The 24,024-nt window shown below is 38.2% G+C and overlaps 1 protein-coding gene across 5 annotated transcripts in view; it reads left to right on the forward strand.

Moving 5' to 3' along the window:
* The window catches only part of SIPA1L1 (signal induced proliferation associated 1 like 1), a 201,066-nt gene that overhangs the window by 170,015 nt on the left and 7,027 nt on the right, over nucleotides 1-24,024 (forward strand). For 4 of the 5 annotated variants that reach the window (XM_026793734.2, XM_026793741.2, XM_026793739.2 and 1 more), the window contains 7 exons: nucleotides 2,700-2,849; nucleotides 7,422-7,546; nucleotides 10,156-10,274; nucleotides 12,586-13,025; nucleotides 18,871-19,110; nucleotides 20,191-20,356; nucleotides 22,106-22,349. In XM_026793734.2, the coding sequence (XP_026649535.1) occupies nucleotides 2,700-2,849; nucleotides 7,422-7,546; nucleotides 10,156-10,274; nucleotides 12,586-13,025; nucleotides 18,871-19,110; nucleotides 20,191-20,356; nucleotides 22,106-22,349 (1,484 nt within the window). The remainder of the gene's footprint in view (nucleotides 1-2,699; nucleotides 2,850-7,421; nucleotides 7,547-10,155; nucleotides 10,275-12,585; nucleotides 13,026-18,870; nucleotides 19,111-20,190; nucleotides 20,357-22,105; nucleotides 22,350-24,024) is intronic. The other variant, XM_074542900.1, reaches the window with a different exon arrangement.

Genomic DNA, 24,024 nt, shown 5'->3' on the forward strand with positions numbered 1-24,024 from the left:
AAAAGCACCTGTGTATGATCTTGTAATTAGACTGCCTTAGGCCATAGGCACAAAGTGACCTAGACTGACATTTTTCTTCTGATGTGTGTACTACATACCTGTGTTCCCTGAATACGTGGGGAAAATTACAGCTAATGGCATAGAAATTAATTTATTATAAGATGCTTTCAATGTCTGTGTTGTCATATTAAGCAAAATAAATGTATGCCCATTCCACTCACTGCTTTCACAAAAGATGATTTTCTTCCCATACTTGGCAAGACTTAACCAGTTCTTTCAAGATGAACTAGATCTGTTAGAACTAAATCATGCATGGGATAATCCCAGTTCAATTGACTTCAATGTAATTGTATCTGTTTAATGTAATGGATGCTTGGCCTGTTTTTAAATTCAATTGTGGGACTCATGCACTTAACCATTTTGGCATTTCTTTTAAAACTCTCTTTTGAAATAGATAAGAGCTTGCTTTAGTATGGTTTTTAATTATAAACAAAAGACAGGCTTAGATTATTTTAGCTATAGGGGCATACTGCTAACACAACACAATGCACCTTTTGTGTTGGGAAGTGCCTTTGATCAAAAGATTTCAAAGCAGTTCAAAAAGTCAATTTGAACTTATTTGCTCTTAAATTCTTTTATATGTTTCACAAAATGAAATGTCTTATAGCATTAGTGTGTTTTAGTGCAACTGCGAGCTGTACTGACAAAAATATACTTCTGCTTTAATTAAAAGAATGTCCTACCTCACTGGTTGTTCATCTCTATTGTTCAGACCACATTTCTAATACAATTTTGTTTGCCCTCAAGGACTTTCCTCTTTGTAAATGAGTATGACATAGAGTTTTGCAATCTTGATGTTCCTTCTGAACAGTGCTGTCACTTTTTGGTAAGGCATAGGAAGAAAACAAAAAGGCATATCTGAATCTGAAATGAAAATGTAAGCATTTTTCAAGAGAAAAAATTTCAAATTATTTGAGAAGTAATTGGTTTCCTTACCATCAATTCCAATTTAGCATAGGGAAAAAAGGTCACCATTTTAAACTGTATTGCTCTACAAGTGTAACTGAGTTTAAATGCGTATACCTTTATATGTGAGCGAATGCTAACGGAAGTGCATTTTTGTGTGGCCAAATGATTTTTTTCTTCTTTTTAGAGGAGTGCGTCTGGGAAAATAAACTGCTTGGCTTATGGGTCCCCAAGTTTACAAGTCTTCAACCATGTTCTTTGCAAGCAAACATTTCAGAATAGTTGCTTGATAAATGTGGGATAAGTTAAAATATGTTTGGTAGACTAGAAAGGCATTACTGGAATTGGTGTAGCACTTACCATGGTCAGGCCTTAGATAGTTCCTTTCTTGTCTCAGAAAAAAGAGTTACTATTAGTTATATGCACTTCATGAAATTCCAGATGGCAAAAATGTTTGATCCAGTCGTACTGCTCTTTCCATTTTAAGATTTTGTTTACTGCTTTCTTGCAAAGTACTTAGGAGGACAATGCACATTTGATATAAATGTAAATATAAATATATATACACACACTGTTTTGATATAAGTGCATACATAAGTAAAATTAATCAGTTCAATAATTGGTTTTTATTTCCAAAAGATTTTTTAAACTTTTCAAGTTTTTACGTTATTGTCATGAGAGCCAATTTAAAATCTTCCACTCCTTTAGAGATCCAGATTAAATGGCCAGGCTAAGATCTTCTGAAGCCCAAGACCCGAGCTGGGTGCTGAGGCAATTTATCTATATGTTTCACTGAAGTCATTATCTGTTTTTCAAATATTAAATTATTTAGCTTGTGCAAATTATTGTTTTCCTAGATAAAATGAATAAAGTCTTTTGTTCACAGTAGGAGTTGGATGTTTGTGAATGGCATAATTCAAACTTTGCTTAAATCACTGTAAAACTTTTGAATAGCTTCAGTCACAACTAAGTAGAACAAAGAGCTAGCTAACAGCAGTGAGTTCTGCTGGGGTTTGGGAAACAAAATGCACAAAGCTAGCAGTTCTCTACAAAAGCCTTTGACTACAGAACAGGATATGAGTTGGGCAGTATAAGCCTGCTGCTTCCAGCCATTCTGCCCAGCTGCATGTGTTGCAGTTCTAGACTGTTTATTTGCTGTATAGTTATTCTGACAGGTGAAGGCTTTATGTGACTCAGGTCTGCATTTTCAAACAGAGTTCTTGATCTGTTGAGATAGTTTTGTATTAGAATGTTAAGCTTTAAGGTGGTAGGTATAGATTTCATTGCATTTTTTTAGTCCTTGTGTTTTAAAGTGGACAAGTTTGGTGGCGTAGAGGTAAACTTGATACTCTTGGAAGAGTTTGCATAGGCAGCTCACTACATTTAGTTTAAGTTCTAGGCAAGAGTTTGCTATGAGAATTAGGAATATTTTCTTCTATTTGCTTTTTTGATGAGGAATGTAGTGTTTCATTATTCTTTACAATCAATCTGTAATGTATGCCAGAATTTTCTTCCCACGTTGCCTTTATTTCTTCCCATGCATCCAGGGTTTTACGGTTGATTTTCATGGTTTCCAGTAGATAATAAGGGGGAAATGTCTTATCCTTCGGCTGATGGGATTTCTGCTGTCTCCACGACGCCATTGCTTGCAGCTGTGGCAGTTTGCAGGGTGTTTTTGAGCGTGCCTTGCAGTGTGACCCTGCTGATTTGAGGCTTCCCTTGCTCCCTCACAGGCTGTCCCCTGGCTCCGATGTCTATGTCACCGTCTCCTCCATTGCCTTAGCAAGGTCGCAGCAGTGCCGCAACTCTCCAAGCAACTTGTCCTCCTCCAGTGACACCGGCTCTACTGGGGGCACGTACAGACAAAAATCTATGCCAGAAGGGTAGGCACCAGACTTTTTACATATTCTGTTTCAGCAGATTTTTTGTTCTCTGTTTCATTCGTTGTAATGTGTGCTCAAGGAGTGCTTGCACAGGCTCCTGTCAGCTGTTGTTTACATGCATGAAACCATGGCTGTTTTCAAATAACACTGCCATGCTTCTTGAAGAAGCCAGTTTTAACAATCCTTTGCTTGCGCTTTTACCTTACAGCCTAACTGCTCTCTCTCTTCCTAGTCTACAGCTGCTCAGATTACTACACAGAAGGACTTTTATATATTTAAAAACCTTCATTGAAGGTGCTGGTTTCACATGGCAAATTGCTTCCTTTCACAGGTTTAGATTCTAAAACAAAAGTAGTAATAGGTTTGGGACTTTGCAGTCAGTAAATAGTTGAAGCAAAGTAGTACTGAGTGCAGCTAAGATGTGTAGGCACAAAAGTGCTAATTAATCCACAGCTAGCTTCATTTTCACATATTCACAGTAATTCTGTCTTAAAGCTTCCACCTTTCCAGAAGTCTTCAAACTCTCTGAAGTGTCAGTGTAAGGGGCAACTTGCAGAGGAAGAAATTAAATATGTATCATATTCAGAGAGCACTGAAAGGACCAATAAATCAAAGATCACCAAGTAGAGAAAAAAAAATTGGCAGCAGAAGAGCTGTCGACTACATTCCAAATTACTTCCTATAGAGAAGATACAAGGACAAAACTGCTGATAGTTCACACTGCAAGCCTTCCCTCTGAAATATTCTTGAGTACTTTTCCAGGTCATTGTGTGTAATTCATTTTGGTTTGGGTCTTCTATAAAGTAGAAATATCTTTGTTTTAAAAGATACGTTATTAGTGGGATTAAATGCCATTGTCCGGAACTGCTTAGTACAAGGGCGCTGTCTTTTGCCTCTAGGTGCTCTGTGTCAGCCCAGAGAACACTGTTCTGAGCACGTGTTTGAAAAAGTACTGCTGCTTACTCCCCAGCACTGAAAATTTGTCCTCCCCTGTCCTTCCTGCAGCTCAGTTTGAGGTTCTATGAAGAGTCAGTCTCTTCTCTGCTGCCCACCTTCATGAAGGCTTTGTTTCGTGACGCTATCAGTCCTGTTCTGGTCATTGTTTAAGCTTGTGCTTAAGTCCTGCTGACTTTAGGAGATTTGCCCTTAAACCTATTAAACTTTGCTGTGAGGAAACACTAGATATAGGTGTATCCAGGGCTCTGCAGCTGGAAAAAGGCAATTAACCTCTTTATCCTCTGTAGACTTTCTGGCTCATTCACATCACGCCAGCAGCATTTCTGTGTTACCTTGAATTCTGATGAGTAGCTTGTGCTCCCATTGTTTGCTCTTTTCCAACTACATCATTTGCACTACAAAAAAGGTATTGCTGCCATATGTCCTTTGACCACCACAAGCAAAACTGCTTGAGTAGGAAGGGATTTTCAGACACACTTGAAGGTTTGTTTTGAATTGTCATCAGAGCAGAGCACCCAGCACCCAATCCAACCCTTTTCCATCTTTTAAATTAGTTATAAAAATATGTTCTCTACACCATTCTTCAAGCATTTTGAAATTTCAGCAAGGAGATATGTCCTAGAAATATTGGCTCTACTGTCATTTTGGAATTGAAGTTTTAATTCTGTGCAAGGAAACACAGTTTAAATGGAACAATGAAAGAAGCAATTAATAAGTGAACTTTGCATGTTCTTTATTGGATGCTCTTTAGAAAACCCCCAATTTCTTGATTCCAGTTATTTTAGTGTTTTGTTCTATTCCCATAAGAAAAGCAGTTTGCCCCTTATACTGTCCTTGTACACATGAATCATACTTACTCAGGATTTCCCAAACATCTACCTAAATGGTAAGCATGTAAAGACTAAATGGAAAGCATGAAAAATGTGATTGTGAAGGAATGTTTTCCTTGCCTCAAGAAGCAATTAAATGTCCGTCCCTTTACTAAAAGCTGATGCAGTTCCATGTTCATCTTCTGTTGAGATTGGTCTGAAAGAGCAGGTTGAGGCAGCTCTGCAGCTGGGTTTGGTATCCCAGGTATGGCTGGTTAGCATTACCCTGGATGTGGTGTTAAAGTATGGGAGAGAAATTGTAACATTGAGTTGCTAAGATGTTAGAGAGAGTGATGGGCTGAAATAAGGGCCAAGGGCGAGCCATGTCCTGAAGGTAATCTTCCAAAGGTGAAGTTCCAGTTTGCTCTAGGTACACTACTCTCTGAGATTTCCCAGTGCAGGAAATCTCAACCTCACCATTTGTGCATACATTTATTGTTACACAGTATGACAATTGGAAGGTTTGTGAAATTTATCTGACCAGGAGAATGGTGAGTCCAGCCTCTGTCAGACATTGGTACAAGCAGTAATTGCTGCCTCTAGATTATTGATCCATATCCTAAGCTGGGTTTAGGCAAAAACTTCCCTGCCTTCAAGAATATCCACATTGATCTTGATGTGTTTGTGTGTTCTGTACACTTATGCTGTGTTTGTGTGTTTGCTATTGCACTGACAATAAATTATTGTAAAAAGTAAAATTTAATCATACATAGATTGACAGCTTATATGCATATGAACATAATGGAGATTAGGTAAGAGGGTATCACAAAAGAAAACAATATATTGATGCAGTGCAACTTCATTGCACCAAGATTTGTTTAGGCTTTAGGCCTTTCCTTTTAGATACCAGCTTCTAGTTATTTTATCATGAAAATACGTTCTTCTCATGAGCTTGTTTACAAATCTTAAAAGTTAGACTACAGATCAGTGTTTAAGAAATCAGTCACCTTTGAAATGCTGTGTTTAGACTTTATTTACATACCTTGAATTGGTATTGAAGTCATCATGTTTAATTTAGGTATTGGATCAGTGAAATCCTACTTAGTCTGTGTGAATAGAAAAGGAAAAGTGTTACTTTTTGCATAATTTCAATGTAAATTGTTTATATTCAGAAGGCATATATATACAGGTTTTCCTTATTTTCTGATTCATCAAAATGTATGCTGGCTGTATCAGGGAGTGGTGAACAAAAGGGAAGTATGATCACATATGGATGAATTTTTAGAAGGCTGAAATTTCAGTGTGTGCTGCACATTACAAGTGTGTTCCAGCTGCTTGTTCTTGAGGATGGGAGTGGGATTTTGTTGTTCTGAGCCATATAATTAATGTTGCTGTGGTGGGTTCATTTGAGTTATCAAGTGTGTGAACTTCAAGTGGGGTAACCACACTGAGCTTGCTCTGACAGCTGGGAAGGTGTCTTACATTGGAGGTTGTGTGGGGCAGTCTGTAGCTCATAGAGTAGACATCACAGCTGGCCTATTTTATTTTCTTGTGTTTTATTAGACATTACAGATAGAGAAACTCACTGATATAGCGATGATATATCAGCTTATAATTATTTTTGTGTTATCCTGTGCATGTAGAGTTGAAGGATTTTCTTGTTCTTTCAGAATATATCTGATTAAAATAAAAACCTCAGAAATACATTGTTCTTGATGAATTCTTAATGATTAATTTGCTATTTCTGAACCAAGCTGTAATTCTTGCAGACTTATAAGTGATTTATATGTAATACAGAACTGTAGATTTCAAGTCTTACAGGCTTTTAGGCATATGAGGCATGTAGGCTCAGTGTGGCACATGGGCCCTGTGTGTCTCTTTTGTCATTAGCTTGATCTCCTTGAGTTTACTCCGTCTTTATTGATCTTTTTGAAATCCGTCTGCCTATTCTGCCAGGATTTGCCAAGTCCATTGAACTTTTCATTTTGCTCTGTATGCTTTCTTTTACAGCAATAGGTGTATGTCTCACTACTTTCTTACAACTATATTTAATTTGCACTAATCCACTCAAATCATTTTATGATAAAATAACTTAAGAATTTACTGAATTTATAAACATCAGGATTTGGGAATCCATATTCAACGGTTGACTTTATAGAGGCTTATTTAAAGTATTTGGCAGTGTTAATATTGTCCCAAAGAAATCCATGTTGTTGGCATATATGTCTGCATCACCCAGAGGTATGACCTTACTACTCTCTTGGCTGGAGCCCAAGGAAGTGGCTGAGATCCATGAGATTGTCCCAACAAACTTTCTGATGCTTTCTTTGACTAGTTTGAGGTAGTTGAAAGGATCTGATCTTTTCCCAATAAACACACCTCATTTCCCTATGTGGTTTTTATCCAAGCTTTTACATTTTACTCACTGTGTTGAGTTTTCTATTACCATGTAACAGTCTGGTCGCCTTTTCATGTAAACATCTGTGTAAATATAAATACATAATTTTCTTTCTTGATGTTTTGATCTGGTTGGTTTTTTTTTTTTTCAATTGTAGCATTGTAACCAGTTGTTCTTGCCCAAGGATGATCAATAAATTAATGTATATTGTAATCGTATGCATTAAAGCTGGTAAAAGGGTCTGGAGAGCTCCCACAAAAATGAAATTATAAATCCCTCCAGCATTTGTGCTGTGGATTGATTTGCCCTGTTGTTTGACACTGGCTTCTTAAAAGTGCTCTTTTTTCCCCTTGTGTGAGGTTTCTGTATATTTAAAATGCTTATGTGCTTTGTGTTTGGGGCGAACAGGTTTGGAATTAGCCGCAGATCCCCCGCTTCCATTGACAGGCAGAGCACGCAGTCGGACACGGGCGGCAGCGGCAAGTCCACGCCCAGCTGGCAGAGGAGCGAGGACAGCATCGCTGACCAGCTGGGTACGTACGAGCTCTCACCTTGGCCCTGCCTCTCCTGGGCACACTGAGCCCTCTCAAGGGCGCTCTTTCAGCGCCTTTCACAGTTAGCCTTGTTCGTGATGAATAATTAGGTCTGGAGCATGCACTGCAGCTTCTGCAGTCTGCTTCCTTGAGACCTAGGAGTATCACCTGAGGAAGAACTGATTTCATTTCCTTATTTGATTGTGGGATTAAATCTGCCTTAATGCTCTAACCCTGAAACATTCTGTCTGTCCTTTTAGAGGCAGCTGGGCAGACACACTTATTAATTTGTCTTGCTGCCGAGGACTTGCTTGACCTTACCTGCTCTCCTGAGTGGCTTGGCTTAGTTCAGTTTTCCTTAGTTGGCTAAAGTGCTTGTGATGCTTCCTTTTCAAATGTGCTATATAAATGCAAATTGATTGTTTGATCATTGAAGCTATAAAAACACCATGTATAAAATGGAAAAAATGCAATTAAAGTTTCAATAGTGAAGTAAATCTATAAGTAGGTAATCACCTTCCATGAATGTATACGTTTTCATTGCATGTAGCAATTAAGCTGTCAGCTGAGGGAACACATTAACTACATAAAACAGCGAGGAACTGAGAATTTACATTGTTAGGCCTGCATTTGAAGTTCTTGCGCATAGGCCTTTTGCTACAACTATGGCTTGACTTGAAGCAATTACTGGTAAGACTGACACCAATGAAAATGTCCTAAGTACAAACAGCAGTTTTCCAACATGATGACCCTGGCCAAGGTTGCTAGATTGTGTTTCTCTAAATTTTTTTACCCTTGATTAAACAATACCATACTTTGCTATTGCATCACTTGATTGCATCACTGCACAAATGGGCTAATGTTCCAGGGAGAATACACTTCAGTGACATGAGGAATTGAAGGCATATGCTGCCAGCCTCTGGTTCTGAAGATGTTCTTGGTTCACACACCTTCACAACCTCAGTAAGCTGTGCCTTGTCATCAGAACCATCTGTCAGTCCCTCCCTCACAACTCCCCTCATACTCAGAGTAAAAAAAACTATGATTATACTAATCTGCAGTTCTCGTTTTGACAGAACAATTTTAATCACATATGTTTTGAAGCTGTGATGGTAATGACACATGTAAAAATGATCTTTTTGCTCAGCATTACTTTTGCAGACCAACAGTTCCGTGTTGGTGCTGGCACTGAGGGAGCTGCCAGCAAGTTCTGTTCTACAGTGTCAACATATTAGCAAAATAAATAAAGCCAGAAAGAACAGGAAAAATTACATGGTAGGAGAGATGTCTCCAGCATTTAGAAAACTATGAGAAATGCACAGTGCTGTAAAATCCCTGTATTTTATCTCTTGTGTATTGTCCTGCTTTCATAGAATTGGAAGCTCTGATCGAGACTTTATTGTCAATCTGGTGAATCCAGGTGAAAGTTTGTTTTTTGACACATGTATGTTTCCACTTGGGATAATCTGTCTCAGGCTAAATAAGGCTTTAGGTGTAGTGAATCCACATACTGACACCTTCCTGGCCTATCCTCTGCTACAGAGCACTTTGTTCTGTGTTCACCAACACTGCTTGCTACCACTTGCCAGGAGAAATCAAGTTTGATGGTGATATTATTACTGGTATTATGATTATTATTCTTTTAAAAAAACTCACAGCTTTTATTTGTTTTTTAAAAAGCTCATGATGCTGCAGATCAAGATGAACAAACTGTAGCTGTGGTGGAGAAAACACTACTATTTGCAATGGATGTTGTTAAGTACTTGATGTTTGTCAGCACATATTCTACTTAAAAGGAACATTTTTAGAGGAGCAGAATATATGTAGAAGTATACGTAAAAACTCATAACTGAGAGAGATTCTTTTAAAATACTGACCTTGGGCTCTGAGAAGGCAATTACCTTCCTAACAGGCTGTGTCTGAACACCCTCTAGACCTTCACAGTTATCTCCTGGAAAAATAAGTTTTATTAGCGAAGTATGTTCCTCTGAGTGTCCATGTAAGATGAGTGATTTGACTTCCATTCACTTTTGTCAGGTTTAGTTTAATAAGTGTTCCTTTTGTACATCTATGCAGTTTCCACATTCACAGCCAGCAGTGTTTAAGATAGAAAACGTTTATTTAACTCAACTTTGGTAAGAAATATGCGTAGTAGTTGTACTGGGGAAAATGGATTCATTCAGGTGATCACTGTAGACTTGCTATTGTCCTGCGTTGCATAGAATGCCATTTAAGGAAATGTGGGTGTTGAGTCTTTTAAATCTCATGTCAGCAGGTATCAAGCATTTAGAGATCCAATGTCAGTACCCTGTGAAAGGGAATAGTCTGCTGTTTAAATGCTCTGATATAGTGCTGTTGGACAGTGGGGACATGACACTGTTCAGGTTGTTCTAACCCAAGTCAGAATGGTGGCAGCTGGTTTTTCATGAAGCCTTAATGATTAACACCAGGCAGGAATGGGCCCCTACTTCCTCCCCTGTGTTCTGTCACAGTATGTACCTGGTTTTGGCTAAGGTAGTGTTGGAAGAATTGCAGTGTAAGAGAAAGTTAGATTTTTTTCTAAGCTTGTAGCACTGCTCTCTCAGTCCATGGTGTGTGCTGTGTTGCAGAGCCAACGTGCCATCTCCCAGCAGTCTCAAAAGTACTGCCGTCCTTCCGAGAGAGCCCCAGTGGAAGACTGATGAGACAGGATCCTGTGGTACACTTGTCTCCAAATAAGCAGGGACATGTAAGTTATTCCAGAAGAGGGATTATTTAATGTTTCACTTTTGCTCTACAAGCTCTTGATACCAAAAGTGTTGTTCTAAGTTATGTTTAGGGTGTCAATTAAAAAAAAAGCAAAGAAAAAAATCCTGTTCCTTACTAGAACATGGAGAATGCAGCAGAGCAGACCTGTTGGTGCCTAAATCCTACAGCACAGTGTACTGAAATATTTATTAGTTAATAAAGATTTGCTGCCAGTTGGACAGCAACCTCTTGTCTGTTACCTTGTAAGAAGTAAAGGATTAGTAGAAATTTGCAAAGCTATTCCTAGACTTCACATGTAAGACTTACAGTTTAGCTAATGTATCTTCTAATGCAATGGCCAGAAAGCTGCTGCTTTTGAGACAGATTGGTGATTTGTTTTGTATTTTCTTCTTTTTCATAACATACACTGTTGGAAGTCTGTCTCCTGGAATCCTGCTGAAAAAAACCTTACTTGGTTTATTTGTTTTGAAGTTCTAAATAGTAAATTCTGTCTCTGCAGAGTTAACTATTCATGCCTTTGTGGAGACTGTCACTTCCCAATTTGTATACAGAGAGATAGATAAATACAGTAAAGTTCATAAATTTAAAATGTATTGAAAATTACTGAGGACACTGTAATAAAAGAAGTACACTTTAGGCTTTAAATTACTCAATAAGCTGTATTACTTCTTTTTATTTGTACTGCAGGCTAAAATACAGAGTTGTCTTGCATGATGTTACTGAAAGTATTACTTGCATTTATTCAGATGTGTGGAAGCCTTTAATTGGTTCCAGTCTTTAATTTACTCCTGCTTGCCACCATTATTCTTTCAATGAAGTTGGCGGTGTTGCTTTTAGATTATTAATTCATAACACCGCATGTATTATTTAAAGAAGAAAACACCAAAGAAACCCAAAGAGTAGCACACCTGTCTTCGTATTCTTAGAAGCACAGACTAGTTTTTAAGTTTAGATTGACCTGTTTTTCGTGAGATGTATTTGACTGCATAGTGATGTAGTACATAACTCATTAGCTTGAGTGCCAAGTGCAATACTGGATTTATTAATGCTTGCATTATTCTGGTTTAGTCATTGTTAAAGTAAATCTTTATTATGTGGACAGATGGATGGGCAAGTGATGAAGTTCTTAATGAAGAAAAGTAACTTTAATTGGAGATGACTGGGAGTCCAAATCAACTTCATATTCCCCCATTTTCCTGTCAATTCTTTCTTTATATTAAATAAAGACGTGGATGCTGATGATTCCTTGTTCTCAGTATGCATCTGTTCCCTATTTTCTTCTGAAAACAGAAGCAGTATCTGTTTCTTATATTTGTCTAGGATCTGTATGTCTGTTCAGTAAAATGGTAGACAAATAGAAAACTTTTAAGTCTCCTTTCCATCAATTCCCTTTTTTTCAGGCCATGTGGTCATCCAACAGGTCTGTTGCCTGCTACTTCGTTTCTGATTCTGTAGATGAGAACTTAAATAAGTTCAGTAGAATTCAAGTGGTTATCAATACCCCAAAGGTAGATGAGCTACTGAGCAGTAAGTGTATGACAAAAGAAATTCTTCTTGAAGTGGGATATTCCACCACTATGAAATTAAGGACATTCAGTTTCTTTGTAATAGTGGGCTGTGACCAAGGGCAGGACATAGAAACCAGCCAGGCACTGGCATGACCTGATGGGATAATTTAAAAGCATTACATTAAAGCTGCTTTTCATGCAACTCTGCTTTTTGGAAAGCAATTTCACATTAGTTAAATGATGGTTCACTGGTCATTTGCAAAGGACATTCCTGCTGAGGAGGTAAGACACCCTAGTGCCAAGAGGAGGAAGAGAAATGGCTATGCTCTTCTTTGACTTTTTGATAGGCAATTGGATTACTAAAATAGCATTCCCTTTCTGTGGATTAGTTGTGCTTCATGTTCTAAAACATTACAGTCTTAAAATTAGAATATTTTTAATCATTGTAGTTATAAATCAAGTCAAAGTCTACCTAGTTCAGCCAATTTCATTGGACTGGACTGAGCAGAACTGTGCTTGAAAGGAATCACCGCAAGATATTTTGGGACAAAATATAATAGACTCAGGCTTTCCCTGCTTTCCAAATCCATAAGAAACATTTTTTATGTGCTCCCAGCACAGAGGATGTGCATTGTGTTGGAATCCAATTTTTAGTGTTTATTAGTCTCCTCAATGTATCTATCCAATACCTCCAGGTAGGAGAGCTCCTACTGGTCAGTGGTGACATTTGTAACCCTTTATTTTCTCTTCTCCATTGCCATAATTTTGTTGTTCCTTCTGTAGTCTGACAGCCACTACTCCAGCCATTCCAGCAGCAATACCCTCTCCAGCAACGCCTCCAGTGCTCACAGCGATGAGAAATGGTATGACAGTGGGGAGCGCACGGAGTCAGAGCTCAACAGCTACAACTACCTTCAAGGGACGTCCGCCGACAGCGGCATCGACACCACTTCCTACGGGCCCAGCCACGGCAGCACCGCCTCCCTGGGTGCCGCCACCTCGCCCCGCACGGGCCTGGCCAAGGAGAAGGTGGCCCCGCTGTGGCACAGCTCCAGCGAAGTGGTCTCCATTGCAGACAGGACATTGGAAAAGGACAGCCACATGGACCGCAAAGCTGAATCTTCACTCAGCCTGGATATTCACAGCAAGAGTCAGCCTGCCTCCAACCCTCTCACTAGGGAGAACAGTGCTTACAGTTTAAGTGATGCTGTCTCACATACAAGGTAATTTTCACCTCTTGTATGATTGCCCCCCTATCATTTTCCCATTCTCACTCTCTAACTTCTCTCTATCAAAAGTGAGAAGTGGATGTTGAAGAGAAGGGGTTCTACTTAAGTTAATGTTTTGAAAGATTTCGCTGTGCAGAATGCTTGAAATTAAGACCATCTTAAGTCTTTGCATCTGCTACTCCTCATAGTACTAAAAGTCTTTAAAAGCATATTCTGTACTAAACTGCTGCTACTGAACTGTGTGCAAGACAGACATGTCTGATGTGTTCATGGGGAATATCTTGTAACAACTGCAGTTCATGTGTGGATCAGAAAGGAGATCTGTCCATGTTATTAATGAATAGTTTCATGTTGGATTTATTCTTAGTCTTGTAAGTACTCATTTCAGATGTTTTGCATTTCTTTCCTCCAGTCTTTGTGTTTGGAAATCTGCTCACAGTTGGTATGATCAATAGCGAGAGCAATTTGCTTGGGAATGCTAACATGTAGATTAATCTCATTCTGCTCCAGGCTCGTGGGTATGGCAGGTTACAGTCACCTTCCCTCTCTCCCTCAGTTTGCCACTTAACATCAAGTATGTCTGTAATGTGCCTAAACACCTCAAATGGAAGATACACACTTTACAAGTTAATTGGTGCTACTACAACCAGAAAATATTCTAGACCATTTTCCTAACCCATTTTTCAAGAAATATTCAGTGTGCTTTCAGAAAATATTCCTACTCCGTCGTACTAGCAGCAAGAAAAAAAACCCATAGGTATTTCAGGGAGGATGTGGAATCATCATAATTTGTTTGCCTTGTGGAGCTTGACTGTTGCATTTTTATTCTCAAGACACCTCTGTTTTGAGTGTGTAGCAAAAATACCTACAGACTGGAAGTCCAAACCAATTTCTGGTGATTTTGTTGAACAAAGCCACTGTGCAAGAGTAGATGTTTGAGAACAGTTCACTAATTCCTCATACAGTAGCTGTAAATAAGGAGTTATCATAGAGGCTGTAAAGTTCTGCATGTGCTTTGTCATGGTGGTTTTCACTAAGTAATCCATTAATGGTGGTCCCACTCTGGTTTACTGCCTCTCTTCATTGGCCATTTTTGGCACCAAAGCTCATGCTCAATTGATAGAAATCCCACCCAGGTGTCTGAGACTGGTGTGTTTCCAGTAGCTGCATATGCTTGAAGGATTTCAGCAAGTCTGGAGAAAACACTCTGCAGAGGAACTTAGATTTCTGCCTTGTTTGTGTGTTTCCCTTTCTTGAAGGTAAAAAGTCTATATGATTGTTTGCAGTGTTACACCTTTTATTTTAAGATAAGCATGATTTATGTGGTTTTTTAACACTCAGTAGAATTTATCACATGTCCTGCAGTACTTGTCTGAATATAACTGGAAGTGACATCAAGTGTTGAGATTATTATACAAAATTCTGATTGCAATAAAGTTAGTAGCATTGTCATTTGGAAGGATTTTTTCTGAAGCCACTTAAAGAATCCTGGAAAATTTATGTAAGTCATGGAAACTTTATTGTAAAGCCTAATAGAATGGCATCTTTGTATATCTGTGGTTCTGGTTTCTTCTTCAAGCACCAAACAGGGTTAGTTCCCTAGAAAAGCTGAGAAAATTCTATAGAAGGAAACACTTTGCAGGGCAGGCACACCATGACAGTTCTTTTCTTCCATATGTAATATACTTTGCAACATGCCTGCAAACTGGTGTCCAGGTTGTTGTCTTGTTATTTATTGTATTATAACATTGTGTCTCCAAACACAATGTTTTCTCTAGTTGGTGTGGATTAATTAACGGGATGTTTCTCTGATTGTATTGGAATTTTGGAATTATTCTCCTTGTCATTTGGTGCTGTCACTGAAATTTCCAGATACAGGTTTCCAGGGCTTTATTCTGGAGAAAACAGTTGAGGTTTCTTTTGGCCAAGTTTCATTTAAAACTGGGATGTTGATAATGCAGCTCTTTACAAAAAGGTGTAGTAGCAGTTTGTAGAACACGTGGGACATGATACTTGAGAAATGCAGAAATACTTGCACACACATCGTTTGTTGTGGCAGATTATAAACAGATTGACTCATGTTCCTTCTTTATTACTTCTTATTTTGAAGACTAGAGGATGTATTTGATGCCTCACAATCAAACAAAGGCAGAGTCTAGGATAAAAAGCTTTGATTTTGTTTTTGTGGCATCCTCAGTTGGCTGCACACTGAACAGCAGTGGAACCCTAGGTCATCCAGCTGCTTGCTCCCAACTCCTTTCTCGTTGCTTCCTCTGTGGAGGCACAAAAGCTTGGAGCTGGAAGCTGGTTAAAGTGGCACTTCCAAAAGACAAGCACGGATTATGGAGATTATTATGAAGATGCTTCATGAAGGTGAAGGAGGGGAGACGAAAGAAAGATTCTGAACAGGCTACTTTTCATGAGAAATTAACAGCTTAATTGGTGTGTTTCTCAATCAGCTTCTAAATTGCTATCCTTTGTTGCTTCTCATTTTTTTATCTTTTGCCTGTGGATGCCATAATGTCTGGAATGTCTTTAAAATTAGGTTTCTGAGCAAGAAGAAAAGGAATATAGCCCTAAAAAGATCTCTGTGACAAAAGAAAAGAAAATAACTACAAATTAGAGTGTTTGTGTCTGTAGAAGACAAGAGTGATAATTACTGCTCAGATCATTTAATGGTGCATAAAAGAACTTGTACCTGAGAACTGGTGGCAAAATGTAAATTATAGTGATTAACTTTTATAGCAGAGCTTCTGGCTGGGTTTTATTTTTCTTTTCCACCCCCATTCCCAAAGTCCTTCCTGATGATTGTGCAGATTTCTCATAGCATCCCAGGAGAACTGCATTATGTAGGCCAGTAATTATATGGAATCATTATAGCTGAATGCCATTAAATGAAGCAGTATGTGCTGATGGCATGAGTTCCTTACCAAAAAAAAAAAAAAATTAAATCAAACTTTCATTTCTACCTAAGCTATACAGTTTCTTATGGCCTTCTTACCAAAATTAAAAGGATAATCTTCACTATTTGTAATCAAGTACATTTTTTTATTAATTCCGATTATTATAAGATACTTAAAATATTATTTATTGTAGAGTGCTTTTATGAATGGCTCATCTGAAATTATTGCAGACAGTCATGTAGTATTTGAATGTTTTTTGTAATTCAGTCCTTGGTGTCTCAATAATTGAAGTGGGAGATAAGGGGCCAATAGTGACCATCTCTGTGTGCTGAGAAAGAGGACTCAATCTCTTCCAGATAAAACTAAGCTGGTCTAGGCATCTGTTGCAGTGTGATGAATTCTCTGCATGCTTCCTGGTGTTAAATATTCTAATAACTTCCCATCACACTTCCCATAGTGCTCGAGCTCTGATTTAGTTTTTGTAGAGTATGTCCAAAGCCTTTTGCTCTCCAAATATGCTCTCATTTAACAATTGTGTCTCTATACCTGTCAGTATCCTGTTGGCCTGCCTGTGTTTACTGGTAGAGTGAAAAGCTTCAGTCATATTCACAATTCTGTGCATAGTCCTGAAGCAGAATATCCTCCCAAAAATACTATATTGTAAAAACCACACCTCAAAATATGCAATACCCCTTAAAGAAAACAGTATTTTAAATTGCATGCTGATTTTTCTAGCATATACCAGGCTGCTCTTGGTGCCTATTATATTATGCATATTATAATAAATATTCACATAATAAGACCTAAAATGCACAATGTGTATTTATAGTATGTTATATAATAAATATTATACATATATGTGCATCTTATATAAATTTTATGTCAAGCATAATTAACATCATTGTTGCCTTCTTTCCCCAGTAACATTAAGGATCAACACCAGTGGCCTATCCAGGAGCTGAATATTTATTTTTACTGGTTTTTATTAACAAATCATATGTCACAACTAGCACTTCCTTGAGAAATACTTGATGGGTTGAAGAATTCTGAAATGTGGACAGAGATTCCTTTCTCCTTTTTCCCAGCACTGAAGCAGACTTTTCTACTTCTTGAGCGTATTTAGGAGGGGCTAAAAATGGCAGTTTATGCTGTGGCAGTGATACCTTACAGATAGGCTAGTTTGCTCAGCATGTGTAGGAGATTTTTTTCAGTATTGGAAGAGACAAAGGGGGAATAAAGAAATATTTACAGCCTATTCCCCTAGCTCTTAATTTTCTCTGCTTTCTTGCTATAAATTATGCTTCCTTATATCTGTTACAAATATGAAGATTGTGCTGTGCAGCACCAAATATATGGGATTGATGGACAGGAAAATATCTTCCTGTGTTTTCTTAGTCTGCTGTCTTTTTGTATAGGCCTTTCACATGTAGAGATGGAGGGAAGGAAGAAATATAAATCTTTAATACAAAATCTGTATTATTGTAATTTAATTTGTATGCAAATGGAGAGGGTGCATCTTGCCCCTGCTGTGATGCCCCTGGGCTGCTGTGCACCCAGACTGTTCATCAAGCCCACAGCACTTCAGTGCTGGGAATCGTGGCGCTTAACTTGAGCCACATGAAAATGAAACAGATTTCAGGGTGATTCTTTTGACTCCATCTGTTGTTAATGAAGAGAGAGAACAAACTCCAAACCATTAATTCACTTTGCATATCTGAGATCTCTAATTTAAGACAAGCAGAACCACCTCCTTGGGATATTGCTTCATTGACTACTAGAGCAGGAGCCAGACAAGTGGCACAGATTAGGTAACTGACTGCTTAAGACTAAATGTAGGTGGTATTATTTTCCCCGGTGGCAACATTAAATTTAACCTGAAGTTCTTTTTTTCTATTTCAGTAAGAGGGATAGATGTGAAAATGCATTGTTTTATTAAGTTATGAAAAGATTGATGAAGAATTTCCTACAATGCAAAGGAAGAAGAGATTATTGAGTGACTTTATTTAGCCTTCCAGCTAATTTTTATTTCTCAGTCAGAAACTGTTCTTTACCATGGGGCCATCTGTTTCAAGTTCCTTCACTGCAGTTTTGGATCCAGGGATGAAAGTGTGGCTAAGTTGTGTAGAGAGCTGGTAGAAAACTGGTCTCCAGATATGTAATGCTATTTCAGTATTAAAGCTGTACACAATGATTTCCTGTTATTGTGCTTATAGATGACTGACCTTTTAAGATTGTTATAGTAAATATTGTCCAAGGCCTAGCACTCCTGATAGGAAACAAGTTCCATCAGATTTGAGCATCAACATAACTAAAGAGTATCTTCCATCTGAAGTCCCTCTCCTTCTCCCAACAAACTGCAGTTGGTCTTCCCAGCTCCATTTTCTGTCTTGACAAATGGTAATATATGTTAGAGACCTGCTCTAACATCTCAATTTAAGCTTGTTTTTTGTTTTTCTTGCAAATGCTTAATAAATGATTTTCAGGTGAAATTCAGGAAGCCCTATTTTGAGAGCTGTATTGGTTTCCTCTTTAGTTTGTTTTGGGGTTTTAAAGAGATGTTTCTTGCTGCTTCCCTCAAAATATGTTTTCTTTTAAAGCCAGGAATTCCAGCAAGAATTTGGACTTCGGTTCTTTTTTGCTAATTCAACTAAAATTTCATGTATTACTTTTAAACTGCCTAATGCCAGTTTCCTATTTTGTGAAGGGTGGTTGTATTGTATTCTCAGAGGTTGCTTGCAAAATTTTTCCATTACTATGTGAGGTGTTTTTAATGACACATTGCTGGAAGGCCCTTAAGAAGAGCAAACTGGTTTTGCTACTCTATCTGCTGTAGATAAGAATAACATCTTGTGCCCAGAGTTCTGCTCTAAAATCAATTAAACAAGGCCTGTATGCACAGATTTGAGGCAATTTTTGTCTTTATGTTCTTCTCCTAGTACCATGAGCTCACGACACTCTGCCAGCCCTGTTGTTTTCACCAGTGCCAGAAGCTCACCTAAAGAAGAGCTTCATTCTGCTACTTCTCCCCAGCTTGCACCTTCTTTCTCCTCCTCCTCTTCCTCTTCGTCTGGTCCTAGGACTTTCTACCCTCGCCAGGGTGCTACTAGCAAGTATCTGATCGGATGGAAAAAGCCAGAAGGGACAATAAACTCAGTGGGGTTTATGGATTCAAGAAAGTAAGACTTTTTTTTTTTTTTTGTTTCATCATTTGCTTTAATTGTAAAAGAAACATTTTGGTCTGTGACAGCTCTCTGTAGAAGAGAACTCAAGACTATTTAATACAATGGTTCATCTTCTGTAGAACTTAATCTCTAATCTAGTCTTCTTGGAGTATGGTTTAAGTATTTGATAGTTGGCTAATCTCATTCCCTGTTAACTTGCTAAAGTTGGGGGTTTTATAATTTCTAGAAAGCTCTATGGATTTCAGTCCTATTAAAGCTTATCTTTTCTTGGGACTACTTAAAGGTGACTCCAAATGCTATTTGAGCAAATATTAAAAATCCTCTTATTGTAGAGCCTGAGTTTTACTTAAATCTCTCATCCATGTAGTAGTACCGTGCATGTTGTGCATTAACGCTGGCATTCCATGTTGCCTTGTGAAATTGCTGCCAGTATCCAGTCTAACTGGCTTAAAGCTTAAAGCAAGCCAAGATATCTCAGCTTTACAATATGCAAGCATCTCTTTTGGAAGAGAAATTGAGAAACGACTTACTGGTGAAAATATTGTTAAGTATGACTCAAAAAGCAAGTAGTTCAGAAAGCCTATTTCAAAGTAATTTATTCAAACCTTCTTGACTGTTACTGAATCAGGCACAGTATCCCTAGATGATACCAAGAGCTGACTGTCAAAAGAAAATGGTGAAACTTTGTGATAACTACATTATAAAAAGCCAGTTGAAATATTAAAGGAACTTGGTGATTTGCTGCTTATGGGCTTACTGAAGACACGTGTTTTTATGTTTGTACAGAATATATTTTATTTTAACGGATTCAGTCCCTTATTGGGAAAATGTATTACATTAACCTTTCAATTATTTAATTGTATTGCTAGTTGATGCTTTTAAACAAGCTTAGTGCTTCCACAGGTATCCACTAAGGTGAGTCTCTGCTATAGTAGTGAAATTTCTTCCATCCTCTGTGCCCTCTACTTCAATATTTTCTTTTAAAAACTTTGAGGGTGCTGTAATTCTTGTTTCATTCATGCCTCCTGCGCCAGGGCTTTGAGAGCTGAATGTGTCTGTTCCATTTCATTTCAGACGTCACCAGAGCGATGGCAATGAAATGGCGCACCCTCGGCTGCGGGCATCGGCGAGAGACCTGCGGGCGTCCCCAAAGCGAGCGTCCAAGTCCACTGTTGAGGAGGAGCTGAAGAAGTTGATAGATCTTGATAGCCCGACACCTGAATCCCAGAAGAATTTTAAGGTATGTTAAAGAGAGAGATGGGATATTTTCTATTCTCATCCATAGCAAGAAAATAAAATGCAAGGCAATCTGTGAATTCTTATAATGGACAGAAAATAATCTCTTTGTAGCTGATTACTGGAGAACCGATTTGTTGAAAAGTTTCATTATTACAGTCTCTGCACTATTATTACAACTTTGTGTGCTGATTTAAAGAGACTAATATGCCAAATTGCAAAGAATAGTACTGCTGGGTTATGGAAAATCCTGTAATGTTGTCTTACATATTTTAACTGTTCTTCTCTGATTGCATCACTAGACAGTGACTTACTGACAGTACTGAAATTCCTTGCAACAAGCACTTTTATACCTCACTAATCCTGTTACCAAAAATGATCCCTAAACTTAAGCCTGTTTTTTTGCAGAATAGTTAGAAACATTTCCTGATGTGTTTCAAAATACGTTGAATAACTTGTAAGTGCATGTCTTGATTTTTAGAATCCATAATCCAGAAGAGAATGTCTTGATTTCTAGTATTCATGTACAGCCAGTGCTTGTCATCCAGAGCCCACATTGTTTCCACAGCAACCATGCAGAAGAGAGAGCTGTAACTTCATTTTTTGCTAGTAAAAACCTGAAGTGGCTTGTTAAAGTTTGTAAGTGTGGCTTCCATGCATAGATTATTTAAGATGGTGCACTTGAGGCCAGAGATAAAAAAGCTTGGTATTGGCAAGATAACATTTTCTTAGGCTTGTGGTAGTTCTGAGGGGAACTGGGACATGAGTGATGCAAACACCTTCTGTTGATTGTTTTGAGCAAGAGAATTGTTCTCATTCCAAAATATCTTCCCAAGTTTGCTGTTTTCCTGCTGTGGGCTTAGTAAATCAGTTCTTACCCCGATCTTTATTTCCTGATTGCACTTTTGATAAATTTCAGCAAGTTAAAAACATTGTCACACCAATAAATTGTATCTTAAAACTAAAATGGCATTTTAAAAACAACTTAATTCTGCCCACTGTATGAATTAGATTTCATTTTACAGAAGTCTTACAGCAAAAAAATTTTTGACTAAATTTCAACCAAGCAGTAAAGAAATGTTATGCCTTGGAGACAGCTGTGTTGCTATAGGCTTCATGAAAATCAGAGTCTCTGCTGGTTGGAATGGTCATGATAGCAGCTCCCTGGTACTGGCCTGAGAGTGCAAAACTCCTGGCTGTCCCAGCCCTGCTTTCCGCTGTATGGAGCATGGAGGAAGCTGAGCTGATGGTGGATTTAAGACACAAGCTTTCTTATTCCTGGGAGTGCTTTTGATTCAAATACCTCTGAAGACCCACAGCAGTGGTGGGTATTCCTTGTTGTTCAGTAACAGGAGATTTCTAATTAGCTGGCATTTGCTGGTGCTGGGCCTGCAATAAGGCAGCCAGTCCTGTGCAACGGTGTAACTCTGGTTTGTGCAGCATTCAGGCTCTTTCTGTATCCATTTCTCTGCTACATATCAGCTCTGGAGTCAGCAAGGGCTGCCTGAGATTTCCACTCCAGAAGTTTGAAGGGTGTTTAAAAGTAAGAATGTGAGATAGGCAAAAAAAAAACTGTATATGTTACCTACTTACAACCTCCTTAAAAGCCAATTCCTTCAGTTCTTGTCCACTCTGAAAAGATGCTATGTAAACACTTGTTTTCTTACTTAAAAAAAGTTTAAAAAATTATTTCAAGTTTCTTTATTGATTATTTTTTTCTCATTTCTTTTTATTTGTGTTTATGAATGTATAGTCACACACTCTGTCCTGTCAGTCTCCCTTTCCCAGCACTCCTACCACAAGGCGTGCCTTGCAAAGGACTTTGTCAGATGAGAGTATTTACAGTGGTCAAAGGGAGCACTTCTTCACCTCGCGGGCCTCGCTCCTGGACCAAGCCATGCCAAATGATGTTCTGTTCACCAGCACCTACCCTTCTCTCCCAAAGTCGCTGCCCCTACGGAGACCATCCTACACTTTGGGAATGAAATCACTACATGGTAAGTGGATTTCCCATTTTTCGACTTCCAGAGGAATCCTTTGTGAATCATCTTGGGGGAAATGTTTGTTACAGCAATTGGTAGTTCCGTCTTTATTTTGCTCAGATGAGGAGAGTCCAGTCACATGACTGAAAATGTAAAAAAGGACGGGAATTTAACTTTTTTCCCTCACTTCAGTGCGTGTAAGGTGGCATGACTGGTCACGCATTTGCCTTGTAGAGGGAGCACAGAAATTTGCCTCACTGGCTGCAAGTTTCTCTCTTTTCTTCCAAGAGTCCCCTAGATCAGTTGGACCAATGGACAAATAATTTATGCTTGGTTATCCACCAGAGAGAACTTCAGGTGTCAGTTCCTTACTGTGGGATTCCAGGAACAAAATTTGATTAGGAAAATGATACAGAAGTGGGTAAATAGTAGTGGACATTTAGATACACAGCTATACCAGATACAGCTTTTATTGTGCCAACTGTTCAATTGTTTTTAAATGAATTCCCGTACCCTATTTATTTTACCGTACTTCAATTACTTATTTTAGTTACACAGTTAACCAGAAAAGGTTATTTGTAAAGTGCTGTAAAGAAGACACTCAGCTTTCTTCCATTAGTTTACTGAAAAGTCTCAGTCTGATTATTTGATGGATTGTGTGTTGCTGCATGTGAATGTCGCAGTGAGAAATGGAATTTTCACAGGTTCCCACTGTACCTCATAACTGAGTGTGTTTTCCAGAAATAGAGGTAGATCTCAGGGTAGGATTCTGCAATGTTTTCTGAAGAAATACATATCTGCTCTGATTTATTCATGTTTTAGTATGTTTCAAGAGGAAAATGCAAGGCCTATCAATAGATTCAACTCACTCTAGTGGGCCCTAAGCACACTCTGTATTTAGCTACACAGGATGCATTTGACAGTGAAGGCTGATGAAGAAATCTATTTTAAATTCTTTTCATCTGACTGTGATCACCAGGCATCAGTTTTCAGTGTTGAACCTGACATTTTCCTGAGCTGTTGTGTCTGTATAACATGTTTCTTACATAAGAGTTAGGAAACTGAGCTCTTTTCATTTCTATTTTTTATATGCACTAAAATAACTTTGTAGACTTGGTTATGCTTTCAGCTGGATGGAGGATTTGGTTTCTGAGAACTTGGGGTCAGAAGATTAATGATGCCACCAAGAGTACAATGGAAAGCAGCACTTTGTCTCTTTTCATTTAAATGCTGTATTTTCCAAATAGAAAACTACAAAACCTTCTTTTGTTACCATGTTCTCTTCCACCCTAAACTAATAACTCCTCCTAGCTCGTAACCTTTCTACCTCTGTCAACAAAACAAGATTTTCCATTTTCTATAAAAATAGGGGCTGCATGATAAAAGGACCAGCTATTTGATTGGCACACAAATTGTCTTCCCACACACACTTTGCTGAGAAAAGGATTAAATAAGCTAGATATCTAGTACCACAAGTATTTGTTAGCTTCCAGTTACTCAAAATTCTTTAAATTCAAAGATTACAGAGCACATCCATTTTTTAGAGGAAAAATGTTGAGCTAAAAATGCTCGCATTTGTTCATCTGCCTTAACAATCCAACATTTTTAAAACAAGTAGCTTTTCAAATACTTAGGTTTTCATCTAATTGCATGTATCTTTTCACTAATTAGAAATATTTTCATGTTAACA

This window comes from Zonotrichia albicollis, chromosome 6 (genome assembly GCF_047830755.1).
Source record: "Zonotrichia albicollis isolate bZonAlb1 chromosome 6, bZonAlb1.hap1, whole genome shotgun sequence".
Lineage (NCBI taxonomy): Eukaryota > Metazoa > Chordata > Aves > Passeriformes > Passerellidae > Zonotrichia > Zonotrichia albicollis.